This window comes from Sorex araneus, chromosome X (genome assembly GCF_027595985.1).
Source record: "Sorex araneus isolate mSorAra2 chromosome X, mSorAra2.pri, whole genome shotgun sequence".
NCBI classification, from domain to species: domain Eukaryota; kingdom Metazoa; phylum Chordata; class Mammalia; order Eulipotyphla; family Soricidae; genus Sorex; species Sorex araneus.
In genome coordinates, this window is record NC_073313.1 from 130,545,534 (window position 1) to 130,562,286 (window position 16,753).

The 16,753-nt window shown below is 38.3% G+C and overlaps 1 protein-coding gene across 1 annotated transcript; it reads right to left on the reverse strand.

Annotated features, from left to right (window-relative positions):
• Positions 1–8,202: 8,202 nt before the first annotated feature.
• Positions 8,203–8,673, reverse strand: LOC101545716 (60S ribosomal protein L23a). Its single transcript, XM_012935120.2, is given in 1 exon segment — positions 8,203–8,673. A coding segment is annotated over 1 exon segment (471 nt).
• Positions 8,674–16,753: the final 8,080 nt, after the last annotated feature.

Sequence of the window (16,753 nt, forward strand, 5' to 3'; positions counted from 1 at the left end):
ATGGATTCTGGTCTAATTGCAAGGTCTTTAATCTATTCCAAATTAATTTTTATACACGGTGTGGGATGTGATTCAAATTTTACTTTTTTGGCTTGTGGTTGTCCAGTTTTCCCAGCACCATTTGTTAACCAGGATCCCCTTACTCCACTTTGTGCAGCCAGCTTTTTCATCATACATCAACTATTCACAGATCTGAGAGTTTATCAGAGGCTCCCAGTTCTAATCCAATGGGAATTCTTCCAGTCTGTTACCATGTTTTTATTACTATAACTTTATGCTATATTTAAACTCAGAATTGTGATGACTCCCAACTTATATTTTTCTCAGAATGGCTTTGGGTATTTGGAAAGATTTAGTATTCCATACAAGTTTTATTATATATCATTCTATCTTCTTAAAGAAACATCATAAGAATTTTGCTGGAGGTTTCATTGACTCTGAATATTACTTTGTTTAGGATTGTCATTTTGACGATGTTAATCATGGAATATTCTCCCTTGTTCTGGTGTTCTATTTCTTTCATACTGACTTGAAATTATCATGGTACAGGTTTTTCACATCTTTTGGTAAATAAATTTCTAGCTACTTGATATTTCGGGTCACTATTTTAAATGAGGAAATTTAAATAAATCTCTTTTCCAATTCACTATTTGCCTGTAGAAATGCAGCAGTTTATTATGTATTTTTGGTTTTTTAGTATGATACCTTCCTGTACTGTTTTATTATTTCTAAGTGTTGTGAAGTGGAATATTTAGGATCCTATATGTCATGTCATTTGGAAATAGCAGTGGTTTGATTTCTTCTTTTTTATTTTGAATATGATTTATTTTTATTGCCTGTTTTATTTTTCTGATGTGGTCTTCCAATACTGCATTAAATAATAGTCAGAAAAGTGGACATTTGTGCCTTGAGCTTGATCATAGAGATAATTACTGTCTTGAGTAATTTTCCGACTAAGCTTATTTTGTGAAGACTTAAAAATTGAAAATAGATACTGATTTTGTCAAAATGTTTTTGTGGATCAATTGATATTATCATAATTTTATCTTTCTTTTTGTTTAATGGGTCCATACATATTGATTAGGATAAAGTCTTCTTGATCTATTGATCTTTTGACCATTAAGTTATATTTATCCACATTTCTTATTACTACATTTTGAATTCTACTTGGTCTGATACTAGTATAGCTGTCTTAGCTTTTCTGTGTATTTATTAGTTTATTTTCCCCCTACATCTGTTACACTGAGCCTTGCGCTTAGCTCATAACTTCAAATGTGTTTACTGTATAAGCAACAGCAGGATGGATTTTATTTCCTGATCTATCAGCCTCTTTCTGGATTTTATATATGCATTCAGTCCACTGACATTTTGAAAAATAATTTACATTATGGAATTTGTCACCATCTTAATATTAGGGTTTGGTTGCTTTTGTTATTCACCATTTCTTTTGTATTGGGAACCGGTCAGTATTCATTTATGCAAAATGAATTTAGATTCAGAAAATTCTTTCAGTTTTTGTTTGTCCTAGAATATTTTAATCTTTCCTTCAAATCTGATGAGCAGTCTTGTGTGGAAAAACACTCTAGGTTGAAAAAACTTTTAAATTCAATGTTTTGAACAACTCATTCCATTCCATCCTGACCTGAATGTTTTGTTGAGAGATACGCTATCTTATTCTTTGTGAGATCTTCATTCCATTGACATTTAAATAAATTACTCATGGGAAGGAATTTCTTTCCATGTACCTATAATTAGTTTTCTTATTTTCTGAATTTGAGCTTTGCTTTTTATGATGACATTCAGTATCTTTAATAGAGCTGGTTTAGATGCAGCAAATGACCTCATATATTGATTGCCTAACATTGTTTTTTGCCCCTACATCAAAAGTGAGCATTAACCTTTCAGAATAGAGGACTCATTAGGAGGTTCATTATTTTGTCTTTTTTTGTGTCATACCTGGTGATGATCAGGGGTTACACTCTCTCTGCTTACAGGAATTAATCATGGCGGTGCTCAGTGGACCATTTGGGATGCCAGGAATTGAACTCATATCTGCCATGTGCAAGGCAAATGCCCTACCCAATATACTATCACTCTGTCCCTGGACGTTCTTTTCATTTAATGCTTTGTATATATCATTCCATTCTGTTCTTGGTTATAGTTTTATTTTATTTTATTTTTATTTTTTTATTTCCCCCCAACCCCCCCTGGTTATAGTTTTATTAGAGAAATATTTTCCAAATATTATGTTATTATTATAGCAGTGAATTTTATTCTAAACTCCATCATTCATGTTTTGACCCCAGTATATGAAGTTTTACATCTTCCTTGCTTCTTTATATATTCTGTCTTGTTGCATCTTATTATTTTGATCACAATGGTCTTGGAATTGTTCTGTTTGTTTATATCATTGCCATTCTTTGGACCTTATGGATAAGTGCATCTGTCTCTCTCCCCTTAAGCCTGGGGAAGTTATCACTCATTCTTTTAAAATCTAGCCATTCTTCTACTTGTACTCTTTTCTTTCTCTGTGGGAGATTCTATAACTCTAAGATTGTTTCCCCATAAGATTTTCAAGTCTATTCTGTTCAATTTTATCCAATCTCATTTCTACTGCCTCTTCTTTATTAATGGTGCTGTTTACTATATAATCAAGAGTATTGATTAAATTTTCAACTTTATGCAAATGCTGTTAAGACTTGTTACTGTGGTATTTAGAGTCTTCATTTTATGAAGTAAGTTCTCTTAGTACTTTAATCAGGAACTCTTCAAGTTTATTTACTATCTGTTTAAATATATTTTTCAGGTAATGGAACATTAGTTGGGTCACCTATCTAACCCTTAAAGGTTTAAGAGCATACAATCTCTAAGGAGTAATGTTGAACGCAGATAGAATATTTAAAAATCCTGTACTTATGTAATATAATATGCCAATTTATCAAGATTCAACCTATCCCCAATAACGTCTGCTATGAAAATGTCTCCTATTTGGAGGACAGACTTGAACAGTTGATTTTACCAAACCACAATAATTCCCAGTAATTTTGTACTTGGAGATAGACACACAAAGTCTTCATAAAAGGGATCAGGTTTTACTTTTTATGTGGATAAAGGCTACACCTAATTTTTCCAACTTAATGACAGGGCACAAGGACATCATTTTGTTCATTCCTAAGGTAATATTTCTAGGACTGGAGCCATAATGCAGTGGGTAGCACCATATATAGTGGCACCACATATATGAGCCCTGCTAGCAGTGATCTCCAAGCATATAGCCAGGAGTATGTATGCCCTGAGAATCGCCAGGTGTGACCAAAAAACAAAACTAAAGTAATATTCCTTAGAAACTATCCAATGACCACCTAGAAGCAAATGTGAATCATGGATTGTTTCTAGAGCAATCTGTCCCTGGTTGCAAATGGAAATAACTCGTTAGTCTTCCAGGATTGTGGATGTCAAGATGGGCACTGGGATGGACATAAATATGATAATATTACTATAAGAAATAATTTTATGGGTCATCCCATCTACTGGGTTTCTTCTGGTTTGTTTCCTCTGATTTTCATTCCTAATGTGTCGCATACTAAACTTAACCCTCATGGTCCATGAATCTTGAAACACCACAGTGGAGACTTATGAGACTCAATAAAAATCTTTGAATTCCCTTGTTTCCATTGTGATACAGAATCAGAAACATTGAATTTCTTCACAGCTGAATTGGAGGGGAGGATGTATGTGTTACTATTAAAGCAGCATTCTGTCAAAAGAATACACGAACACAGGACACAGAAAGGAACAAGCCCCAGCAAATTATGATTTCTCTTTCACTTCCTGAACAAACACCTCGTGGCATGGATCTTATCATTCTTGTTTCTAATCTGTGTGTTCATTTTAATTCTCATAGACAACCACTGTTTACTTAACTAATTGTAAGACTCATCTCCTCTAATCTTTAACAAATCAAAATGCTGATGCTACTCCAAGTAGAACTTGCTATGACAGATCCACCCAAGTTTTATTGAAGTCCTGTAGACTGCCCTCCCATGGGTGTGCTCCCTGGGTGCCCTATTTTCTTCACTCTAGTAAGCATAAAGGAGTCAGATAGGTCATTACTAATTCTTCTTCATGGATATTAGGTTCATTACTCATAAGGAAGTTTGAGACAAGCAGTGACTGATTATATATGGGCCTCAAAACTGGCAGGATCTCTAATATTTGCTCCCTGCATACTTTCCACATCACTTGAGACAGCTTCTATTAGAAACCAAGATGCAATATTCAACCCCTCCTGGTATCTGCATACCTCATAATACACTAGACAGAAAGGAGTTTCCTTTGTAGGTAAGATTTTATACCCAGAAACATGAACTTATTACCACCATATGCTAGGCATCCAATGAGGAGCTTCACTTGACACACCTTAACCGTATTTGGGAGACAAAAGATAGGGAGTTTCTTAAAAGAAAAATCCCAGTTAGATCTCAATAACAACCCATTTGGGCCACTTCAGGTTTCATGCTTTCTGTTTATTGTAAAATTTTCTATGATCTCTGACTCTCTGCCTTGTATACAAGACACAGAAACCTTGAAAATAGGTAACTCTAAGAGTGACTGGGGACACTGACCTGGACCAATTACTACTTGTGGCAAAACCTCACATTAAAAGAAATCTTCATTTCAAATCCAATGTTGTTTCTAGATTATTCCTTGTGGTTATTTCTATAATTTCAAAGTATAACTTAGGAACAAACACTGTAGAACTTTGTATATCAAGTTTTGTTAATCACAAAACTTTCAGGCTATATTTCATATCTAAGTCACACAGAAAAGTCACAGGGAGGGAGAGTGAGAGGTGGAGAGAGGATAGAAAGAAAGGAGAGAGAGAGAGTAAGAGAGAGAGGATTAGCTCATACGCAAATCAATGTCTTTATTGCAGGTGAAGATGGACTATACATACAAAAAATCAATTAGGGAATTTCACTATTGCATTTCAGTGATACTTGATCACAGTAAAAGGAGGCAAGATAGAGGTACCTGATATATTGGTATACCTGGTTACCTAGGCAGGGTGTTCACAGACGTTGGTAGGGGGTGTTAAAGTAGCAGGAAAATCAAAAGGACACAGGGTGCTCTTGGGAAGGTGGGAGGCACCGGCCCCTCCCGCTGCCGAGATGTGATCCCGGGGGCCGCACGCAGCTGCACGAGTGTGAATTCAGACCCAGCAAAACCTCTTTCAGCATGGGCAACTCCTCACAGAATGTCTCCAGCCTGAGAACTAAGCCGTGGCCCCGTGCCTGCCCAGAAGGGGAAAGGTATTTCTCTCTTTTGCATGTCCCCTCCCGGGGATGAAGGGTGTGGTGTCCGCCATATTATGACAACCACAGATGGGATTTATGACAAAAACTGCACAAAAGGATGTGAGGGTGCTCTTGGGAAGGTGGGAGGCACCGGTCCCTCCTGCCACTGTCGAGATGTGATCCTGGGGGCCCCACGCGTGTGCGGCTCCTCATCAGCTGCGCGAGCGTGAATCCAGACCCAGCCAAACCACTTTCGACATAGGCAGCTACTTGCAGAATGTCTCCAGCCTGAGAACTAAGCCACGACCCCATGCCCACCCAGGAAGGAAAAGGAATTTCTCTCTCTTGCCTCTTCCTTTCCGGGGATGAAGGGCATGGGGACCACCATATTATGACAACCACAGATGCAGTTTACAAGCTTGCAATAATCCAATATCCAAAAAAAATCTCCCTGGACTTAGTTGTTAAAGTACAGAAATCCAAAACCATGTGACCTCATTTCTCTTCACAACAGGTCTGACTCTAGTGGGGTTCTCCTAACAATAATGGTGAGGTTTGTGTTGAAATATTGAATGTAATGAAAGTAAATAGAAAGTAAAGTGAAATTTATCAGTTACAAGGCGGGGTGGGGGGGTGCAGAGGTGAGCGGGATGGGAGGTGTACTGTGGTTTTTTTTTGTTTTCGGTGGTGGGATATGGGCACTGGTGAAGGGATGGTTGTTTCAGCATTTTATGACTAAGACTTAAGCCTGAAACCATTGTAATTTTCCACATAGTGATTCAATAAAATAAAATTCTTATTGAAAAAAAAAACTGCAGCAAAAGGACACAGGGTGCTCTTGGGAAGGTGGGACGCACCGGCCCCTCCCGCCACCGAGATGTGATCCCGGGGCCTCTCTGCAGCTGCACAGCGTGAATCCAGACCCAGCAAAACCTCTTTCGGCATGGGTAACTCCTCGCAGAATGTCTCTAGCCTGAGAACTAAGCCGCCGCCCCGTGCCTGCCCAGGAGGGGAAAGGTATTTCTCTCTCTCGCCTCTTCCTTTCTGGGGATGAAGGGCATGGTGTCCGCCATATTATGATGACCACAGATGGGGTTTTCAAGCTTGCAATGATCCAATATCTGGAAGAAATCTCCCTGGACTTAGTTGTTAAAGTACAGAAATCCAAAACCGCGTGACCTCATTTTTCTTCACAATAGGTCTGACTCTAGTGGGGTACTCCTAACAATAATAGTGAGGTTTGTGTTGAAATATTGAATGTAACCAAACTAAACAGAAAGTAAAGTGAAACTTATCAGTTACAAGGCGGGGGCTGGGAGGCGGGATGGGAGGTGTAGTGTGTGGATTTTTTTTTTTGGTGGTGGTATATGGGCACTGGTGAAGGGTTGGTTGTTTCAACATTGTATAACTGAGACTTAAGCCTGAAGGCATTGTAATCTTCCACATGGTGATTTAATACAATAATTTTTTATTAAAAAATAAATAAAGTAGCAGGAAAATATGAAGCAATACAATTTACAACATATAGACTATAGGCAGATATAGGTATGTTTTACTGGGGAATTTTCTTTTTGAAAATGGTTATTAGTAGTTCGGCAGTTCATTGAGGATATAGGTTTATAAAGTTTCAAAGGTATTGGTTTTTTTCTAGGGGCAGCTTTAACTTTCCAATATTTATGTCCTAGCTCTTAGCCTCATCAAAAGAGAATGCTCTTAGTTACCCATAATTGACACGATATCAAGAAAATGAGATACGTTCTAATTTCATGACCCTCTTAACTGTTGTTTTTGTATTTGGACCACACCTGGCTGTGCTCATGGCTTCCTTCCAACTTGTTGCTGAGAAATCACTGCTGTGGGATTCAAGAGACCATATACAGTATTGGGGACCTAACCAGGTCCAACCACTCAACCACTGGCAAAGCAAGTGACATGTATACTCTACTTCTCTGACGACTTCCTCCACTTGATTTTGAAACTACAAGATTTTTCCTCTACTCTGAGGAAGCCTCAAGGAAGGCCTCAAGGAAGGCTCATGGCCAGCACAGAGCTCAGTATCTTGACACCCTCTCTCCGCACCATAGGCAACATCGTCACGGGCACGGACCATCAGACGCAGGTGTCCCTGGACGCTGGCATGCTGAGCGTGCTGCCCCAGCTCCTGGAGCACCCGAAACTCTCCATCCAGAAAGAGGCTGCCTGGTCCCTGAGCAGCAACGTGGCCGTGGGGCCCTGCCATCACATCCAGCACTCATCACCTCGATGTGCTCCCGCTCCTGGTCGCTCTGCTGAAAAACTGGGAGTACCGAATCTAGAAAGAGGCTGTGTGGACCATCGCTAACTTCACAACGGGAGGCACCACTGATCAGCTAATCCACCTCGTCCTTGCTGGCATCCTGCAGCCACTGGTGAATCCGCTCACTCTGCATGACACCAAGATCATTCTCATTGTCCTCAATGTCATCTCCTACATCTTCCAGGCCGCCGAGTCCTTCTCCCAGAAGCAGAGCTTGTGTCTCCTCGTGGAGGATCTCGGCGGTGTTGACAGAATCGAGGCCTTGCAGTTCCACAAGAACCCGCAGATCGCACTGTCGGCCTCCAGGCTTATGGAGAGACACTTGTGTGAGGAAAAAGAAAATGAAGTACTGTATTCGGCTCTAGAAGAAAATGAAGCACTGTATTCGGCTCTGGACACAGACCACGAATTCTTTAGGCGCTTAACCAATAAGCACCAAAGCCGCCCAGCCCCCATGCCAGCCTCAAGAACCTTGCCGGGTGCTTTCCTGAAGAAGTAGGTCTGTGTGTTGGTAGGTGAGGCTTTTTTAAACTAAGAGTTAATAAAATGTTCAACACTTTTTTTATGGTGGAAAAAAAACCTGTATTTAGGATTAGCCAGCTGGACTGTTTAGATGATCCCAATTTTGTTGGCGACATCCAAGGCGTCATAATCAAGAGCTAGCCAAACATATGCCTTTTTCTCTCCATCAGGCCTAATCAGGGTGTTGACCTTGGCTACATCAATGTCATAGAGCTTCTTCACAGCCTGTTTAATCTGGTGCTTGTTGGCCTTGACATTCACAATAAACACAAGTGTGTTGTTATCTTCTATCTTCTTCATGGCTGACTCAGTAGTGAGAGGAAACTTGATGGTGGCATAATGATCAAGCTTGTTTCTCCTGGGGGCTCTCTTCCAAGGGTATTTGGGTTGTCTTCTCAGCTGCAGGGTCTTGGGTCTTCAGAAAGTGGGTGACGTGCGGATCTTTTTCTTTTTCTGGCTGTGGACGCCTTCTAGCTCTGCTTTCTTGGCCTTCAAAGCTTTGCCTTTGACTTCAACTTTGGGAGGGGCAGGGGCTTCCTTCTTGGCTTTCGGCGCCATCTTCGTAAAAAGGCAAAACGTTCAACACTTTAAAAAAATTTTTAAAATTACTTTAGGGCATTGTGGTTGCCGTAAGTAAGTATTTTTACTTAGCTATGCATTTAAATTGGTTTTGTTTCTTTTTTGCTTTTTTGGTCACACCCGGTGATGCTCAGGGGTTATTCCTGGCTCTGCACTCAGGAATTACTCTTGGCGGTGCTCAGGGGATCATATGGGATGCTGGAAATCAAACCTAGGTTGGCCATGTGCAAAACAAATGCCCAACCCACTGTGCTATCATTTCAGCCCCCAGGTTTTCCCTTTTTAACTGCAAATTATTGCTTTTTTTTCTGATTATCTATTATGTTATGAAGTATAGTACATGAGTCTCAGTCTTTTAAAAATTTATACTCTTTAGATTGAGTTTCTGCATGTAATATTTTATGTTTATTAAAATGTACATAAATGAATAAATAAACTATTATTAAAATAAGTATAAGAGTAAGCTCACCAAATCCACATATTTAGTAATACATGTTAAATAATTAACAACTTAAAATTTCAGTTTTAGGTGATCATACGTTTATTTTTAGAAAAACACTTTTTCATATAATGCAGCAATAATATAATTTCATTCTTGATTAGTAAAAAAGCTGTGTAAATGTGTGTTTTTAAAGACTGACTTCTAATAATCTAATCTGATTATTTTAGGTACAATTTAAAAACAGTAATTGCCACACATGCATATTTATGTGTGCATGCATATACTCATGCACATATCTATTAATAAACTAGCAGCTACTATGTTTTTAAGATTCTTTCAAGATTTTTCCTGTTGAAGTATTTCATTATGACTACATGTAACAAGAAGTACCATAGAAAAGTAATGAAAATAGAGACTAAAAAAAGATTAGACAGATTGTTTATTGTCCAGTATAATAATAATTGAGGGATTGTTGAAGAAATTATAATTTTATTTCTGTAATAGGCAAAAAGGCAAGGAAAGGGAGATTTTTTTTTTCTTTTTGGGTCATACCTGGCAATGCAAAGGGGTTACTCCTGGCTCTGCACTCAGGAATTACCCCTGGCGGTGCTCAGGGGACCATATGGGATGCTGGGAATCGAACCCAGGTCGGCCGTGTGCAAGGCAAACGCCCTACCCACTGTGCTATTGCTCCAGCCCCAAAGGGAGATAATTTTTGACATCTGGGAAAATTGGGTTGTATATTTATAAATGCAACAACTCATAGAAATTAGCTTATAGAAAAAAAACCAGAATTATGACTAGTTAATTTCTCTAGGACCTTGATGGGGAGTTTAAAGGAAGAGAGGAATTTTCTGAGCTCTACAAGGTCATATGGAACAGTGAGTCATGAATATCCTCCATTTGCCTCTCTTCTGATAAAAGAGAGCCTTCAGAGACCTCTGCCTTTTGGATGAATATAACTCTAAATATCTCAACTTACTTAGATACGTTAATATTCACCCTCTTTATATTTAAAAATTATTTGTATTTTTAAATTTATTTTAATTTTTTTATTGAATCACCATTTTTATTAAGTTATTCATGGTTGGGTTGTTATCATACAATGTTACAACAGCCCTCCCTTATGCATTTCTCAGCACCAATATCCCCAGTTTTTCCTCCTTCCATTGCCACCCTCAGTTTGCCTTTATGTCAGGCACTCTCTCTTTCTCTCTCTCTCTCTTTCTCTCTCTCTCCCTCTCTCTCTCCTCTCTCTTGTTTCTATCTCTCAATATGTCTGTCTTTCTCTTACTTTAGGGCATTGTGGTTTGCGGTACATATACTGAAAGGTTATCATGTGTATCCCTTTCCCTATTTCTGTATTCAGTTCTTGTCCAAAGTGTTCATTTTACAATTATTATTGTAATAGTGGTCCCTTTTATATCCTTAATGCCCTCTCCTCCAAGTTGTGGCAATCTTCCAAACATAGACCAGTCCTCCTGTCCATCTACTGTCCTTGGGCAATAGTTCAAACTATGCTTTTTATGTCCCATAAATGACTGCTATAATTCTATGTCTATCTTTCTCCTGCTGATTCATTTCATTCAGTATGATACTCACCATACCTATCCATTTATAAGCAAATTTCATGACTTCATTTTACCTGGTGACTGCAAAGTATTCCATTGTGTAGATGTACCATAGTTACTTTATCCAGTCATATGTTCTTGGGCACTGTGGTTGTTTCCAGATTCTGGCTATTGTGATAGTACTCTAATAAAAAGACAAGTGCAGATGGCATTTCTGCTGTGTGTGTGTTTTGGCCCCCAGGAGATAATACCCAGAATAATATTGCTGGGTCATATGGAAGAGTAATGTTTAGTTTTTTTAGGAATGCCCCTTTGGTTTCCAAAAAAAAACTGGACCAGTAGGCATTCTCACCAACAATGAATGAGAATCCCTTTCTCCCTGCATCCTCACCAGAATTAGTTTTTCTTATTCTTTTTGATGAGTTCTAGACTCTGTGGTGTGAAAAGATAGCTCATTGTTTTCATGTGCATCTCTTGATGATTAGTGACGTAGAAATATTTTTCATGTGCCTTTGGCCATTTGTATCTCTACTTTAAGGAAGTTTCTGTTCATTTATTCTCCCCATTTTTGATGGGGTTGGATGTTTTTCTCTTGTAAAGCCATACCAGGTCCTTATGTAACTTTGAACCCCTTATCAAACAGGTATTGGGTAAATACTTTTTTCCATTCTTGGGCTGTCTTTGTATCTTGCTTACCACTTCTTTAGAGGTGCAGAAGATTCTTAGTTTAATGTAGTCCCACTTGTTTTTCTTTGCTTCCATTTGCTTGGTTGTAGGATAACATAGCCTCAGGTAGTTTAGGTTTATTGGGTTACTCCTGTTACAGTGCTCCTATACCTCTTTGTTTATTTGTAGCTTCTTTCTTAGTGTTCTGTTGACTTGTAAATAATGTTTTTCTCTTCTCCTTGAGTCCTTTGCATAGTTTATTCATAGCAAGTCCTTTTTGTATGGACGAAGGAAGACTTAACAAATGTTATGCTTTTGTAACCTGGGAGTCATTTGACTCTACATGATATTTTCCTCCAGGGCATCTGTTCTCTTGACCTAAGCCTCAGCTGTCCTTACTTCCTAGCATCCCCAAAGCAGGGTCCTGAGGACGTGGGACGAGAAGGATCCAGGGCAAGCGGTGAGTTGTGTGCTACCCTGGCATCGAGATGGGCCTGGCCAAAGTGCCTAATGCTTAACTATAAGTTAAGAGCTTGATCATGGACAAATGTTGTCATGATCCAAACAGTGATAACTAGATTCGGACCCTGCTAGGGTGAGGAATGATTAATCTGGCCTGAGTGCTGTGGTCTGAGCCTGTGGCAAGATGTTGCCAGGAGAGCTGCCTTGCAAACCTCAATGTATCTCTTGCTATGTCCATGCAAAAATAACTAGTATTAAGATGTTAATGAGTGTTTGGAATGGGGAGAGGAGAAAAAACCCTTAAGAGGTATTTTGCCTTCTGGCAGTCAGGAAGGGCTTTAAAACGCCCCTAGGTTATGTTCCCTTTAAACCTGACAGCCCTCAGGAAGGGCTTTCTTATGTTGATTTTGCTACCTGGCTGGGTGTAGCCTAGAGGGCAAGGTGGGAGAGAGAAGTAGGAGAGAGAGGAGAGAAAGAAGCTGCAGTTGATCCAGAGAGAGACCGGAGCTGGGAGTGCAGGAGATGAGAAAGATGGAAGATTGAATAAACGGTAACTAATCAGCAACCAGCTTGGTCCTCATTCTTCCTTCGCCTTTCCTTAACCACCGGCCGTCCCCATCCAGTCCACACACGGTTCCAGAGCATCGAACACGGGTGGTGAGACAGAGCCGCCCGGAGAGCCCGCGAGTGCACTTGCCCCTCGCGTTCCTTAGTTTTTTACACTTGGTCAATGGTGTTTGATCTTTGAAGATAACTTTATTTTCAAAGTCATGGAAGGTTCTGCTTACACTTTTCCCCATGAACCTTATGGATTCAGGTTTGATATTGAGGTCTTTATTCCACTTTGATCTGACTTTTGTTCATGGTAGTAGAAGGAGGTTGAGTTCATTTTTTTTGCAACAAGCTGCGCAATTTTCCCAGTACTACTTGTTGAAGATGCTTTCCTTGCTCCACTTCTTGGTACTTTATTCCTTGTCAAAGATTAAATGAGCATATATTTGAGGGTTTGCACCAGAGTATTCAATTTTATTCCACTGGTCTGTGGATTTGTATTTATTGCAATACCATGCCATGGTGTTTTAATTACTGCTGCTTTGTAGTACAGTTTGGATTTGGCATTCTCCCTCTTTATTTAGGTTTTGTATTTACTCCATTGTGGCATTAAAGACATAAATGCGTCCCTAAATAAAATACAAACAGGGGCATATTAAGGATGCAATCTTGATAACTTGACCTTGGATTAAAAACACAGATATTTGGATAAAATGAAAATCATACCAGAAGTGACACGAGGACAGTAGTGGAGGATTATGCAAATTTGGATGATTGTGGTGAAGTGTAGAAACTTGATACATAAATACTATAAACTTTAATGCTATTAACAGTGTATTACTTCAAATATAATAAAATTTTTAAAGAACAATTACTCAAATTATATTATGCATATCATATGCTAAAACCAAAAAAATATATCAGCACTGCTGTGTTTTTAATTTTTAATTTTTTTATTGAATCACCATGAAGTACAGTTACAGACTTACAAACTTTCGTGCTTCAGCTTCAGTCATACAATGAAGGAGTACCCATCCCTCCACCAGAGCCCATTCTTCACCACCAATGATCCCAGTATCCCTCCCACCACCCCCACCCCATTCCCAGGCCCCACCCCACCTCTTTGGCAGGGCATTCCCTTTTGCTCTTTCTCCTTTTGGGTGTTGTGGTTTGCAATAGAGTTATTGAGTGGCCTTCATATTCAGTCTATAGTCTGCTTTCATCACGCCTCTCCCATCCTGAGCGGGCTCTCCAAGAACCCTTTACTTAGTGGTCCCTTCTCTATCCAAGCTGTGAGAGTGGCTTCCAGGCCATGGAGAAATCCTCCTGATACTTATTTCTACTATTGTTGGGTGTAAGTTTCCCATTCTGTTACTTTATATGTCACTAATGAGTGCAATCAATATCAGCGCTATTGTTGAGTAGCATGATATATTTGTTGAGTGATATCATGGATGTAAGAGGATATTTTAATAATCAGAGTTCAAACACTAGCAGCAAAATTGATGCTCCTAAGGGGCCAAGGGAAGGCATCAGTCATTTGAACCAAAACCAGATATTTTAAAAATTTTAATTGAGAGCCTGTCATTCACAATGCTATTTATAATGCTTTATCCCCACCCTCCCCTTACACAAACTATTTATACACCATGGTTTACAAAGTTATCCATGATGATTTGTTACAGGCATTCAATATTGCAACACCAATTTCACCACCACTGTCTCCTTTCCTCCACTATTGTCTCCATATTCCCAACCACCCTTTAGCCTTCCCCCATAGCAGGCCCACAATAATTTATTTTATATTTCTCTTTACCAATAAATGGTTAATAGAATGACTAAACAAAATTTCCTTAGAAAGAATTAGTGAAAAATTGTATCTTATTATGGGAACATTAAGTCCTTGTCTGAGGGATTCATAAAATATTATTAAAAGTTAAACTTTCCATGTTAATCTTTTTGTTAATAGATATTGGTTGTCTTCCACGTTACATCCCATCCAATGGTGTGCTACTACTGGATTATCAGTATTGTGAAGTTTGGAGATTCACAGTGGCACATTCGAGAAAATCCAAAATTCTTAACTTAGCAGTCCAGCTGGAATTAAAGTTTTATCTGGGCCATGTCCAAGAAATTTTTGCAGTTAATTGATCTTTTTTTTGAGATTTGCTTATGAATCTTTGGAACAAAGCCAATAGATGACTACACAGCAATGGAGATGGTTCATCAATAATGGTTTCTTATGCATATAATTCCAACATCACATCCCTCACCAGTGTACTCTTCCCTCTTTTAAGAACTCCAATACCCTTTCCACCTAGCATTTCCCCAACTCAATAGTGTGAACAAGCTCTCCCATTATTTTGCCTTTGGATCTTTGTTGTTACCTTTCTTTTAGCTTTAAGTCCCATTTATGAGAGAGATGGTTGTTTTATCCCTTTCCTTCTGACTGACTTCAACTTGGCTGCCCTCCTGTCATTCTTAGAGGGTCACAGATATAGCAACTTGATTGACCAAGCATGTGTGCATGTGTGTGTGTGTGTGTGTCTGTGTGTGTACATTTATCTTCAGTTTGTCTGTCTGTGGGTGAAAATTATAAATGTTGAGATACTTGGAACTTCACTGGCCCATAAGTAAGCTGAAAGAACTCTAAACTGAGTATTGACTACAATGAGCAGTTGTGGAATTAGAGACAAAAGACAGCAGTGAGATAAGAGCTCTGTGAGAGAGTGCAGTGCTTTACCTTAAAAACCTTAGCTAAATTTAATAAGAAATTAGACCGTTTTGCAACTATAGAGGCATAGAATATATTAAAACTAAATTTAGGAATGTTTTCTCAGGCTTTCATACACATTGACAGTTTAGACTTTTTCTTTTTCTTATGTATTTTTCTTATGTTTAGGGAAAACCAAGGACTTCTTTTCTTGCCTGAAAATATTTTTTTTTGTTTCCGTATGGAGTTCTTAGATTTTTCTTCTGGGAAACTTATGATTTGAAGTAATTGTATAATGTAAAACTGTTACAAAGAGAAATAATTTAGTTTAAGCTTATAAATTTGGATGTAAAACGTTTTTACTTATCAATGTTAAGGGACTGGAATTAATTCCACATATCGGGACATTAACTTGTTCTAGTTTCTTAAGATTTTTGACTAATGCAAAGATAAAGTGATTTGGGCTAATGATTTTCAAGTTTGGTCATTCTCATTGAAAGGCAACATGAATGAACAAAAGTTTAACAGGTCTAAAAATATTCGATCACTGAAACTTTTTATAACTCAAAATTTTGTTACTTGAAGAAAGGTATGTTTTAACGTGCACTAATTATCAGGTTTAGAGAACAAATTTCTATATATCACTCTTTTTAGAAGCAGTGCTCAGTCTCAGAAGATTTGCTTGCTTGTTAGGGAGTTAGTTTCTGATAACTAACTTAAGAGAAAAAAATGGCTGTTTTAAAACTCAGCTGCAACTCTGATGAACCGTTTAACTTTAATAGCTTAAAAATGGAGTTTCGACAAAATATGTGATAAGAATTGTAAACAGTCTGCCCAGTACAAAAATATGCATGCTATTAATAAGATGTTTCATGGTAATTTATGTATTATAATCCCATAATGTCTCTGCAGTTCCTTAGAGATCAATGTTTTAAAACAGGTATGTTTTGGTTAAATTGTAGCATGAAGGAAACTTTTTTGCCGAGTATGATATATTATAAGATCTTTAATGCTAAAGTCTTTGGACATCTATCGAACTGATGGAATGTCTTTTATTCATTCAGAGACATCTATAGCAAAACTTTAGATATAAGTACTGTAGACCAAAATTTTGTCACCCTAAGGACAGTGGTTAGCAACTTGTTTCTGAATTTCTTGAAACCCAAGCTGTACAAAGTTCAGGGAGACAAGGAAGTCATTCTTTAAGATGTGACTATAAGGAGTAAAATGTATATATCAAAAAAGAAAAATAATGGATAGAGATATTAGCAGTGGTAGGAATAAATCCTATTAAATTTGTAAAGCTGGTTTGAAGTGGAATGACAGGGTAGAATGAATGTAAAGGAATGTGTAGAAGGTTTGAGTACGTGTTTCGAGAAAAAAACTGTATGATCAAACTGAATTGTTATAAGGCGATCTTTAAATTGTATTTGCAGAATTGATTGTTCTTACATGGCAGAAGAACATCATTTTGGATCTGAACCAACTCCAAACAAACGCGTTTTGTTTGTACCTATCTGGGTTAAAAATGACAATGAATGGGAGGCACAAACACTTCTAATCCAGGAGGAAAGGATAAGTTTATGTTTCCATAGAAGATATATCCCCAGAAAAGGCTATGGGTTCCACTTCCATTTGTTAGACCCTGGCACT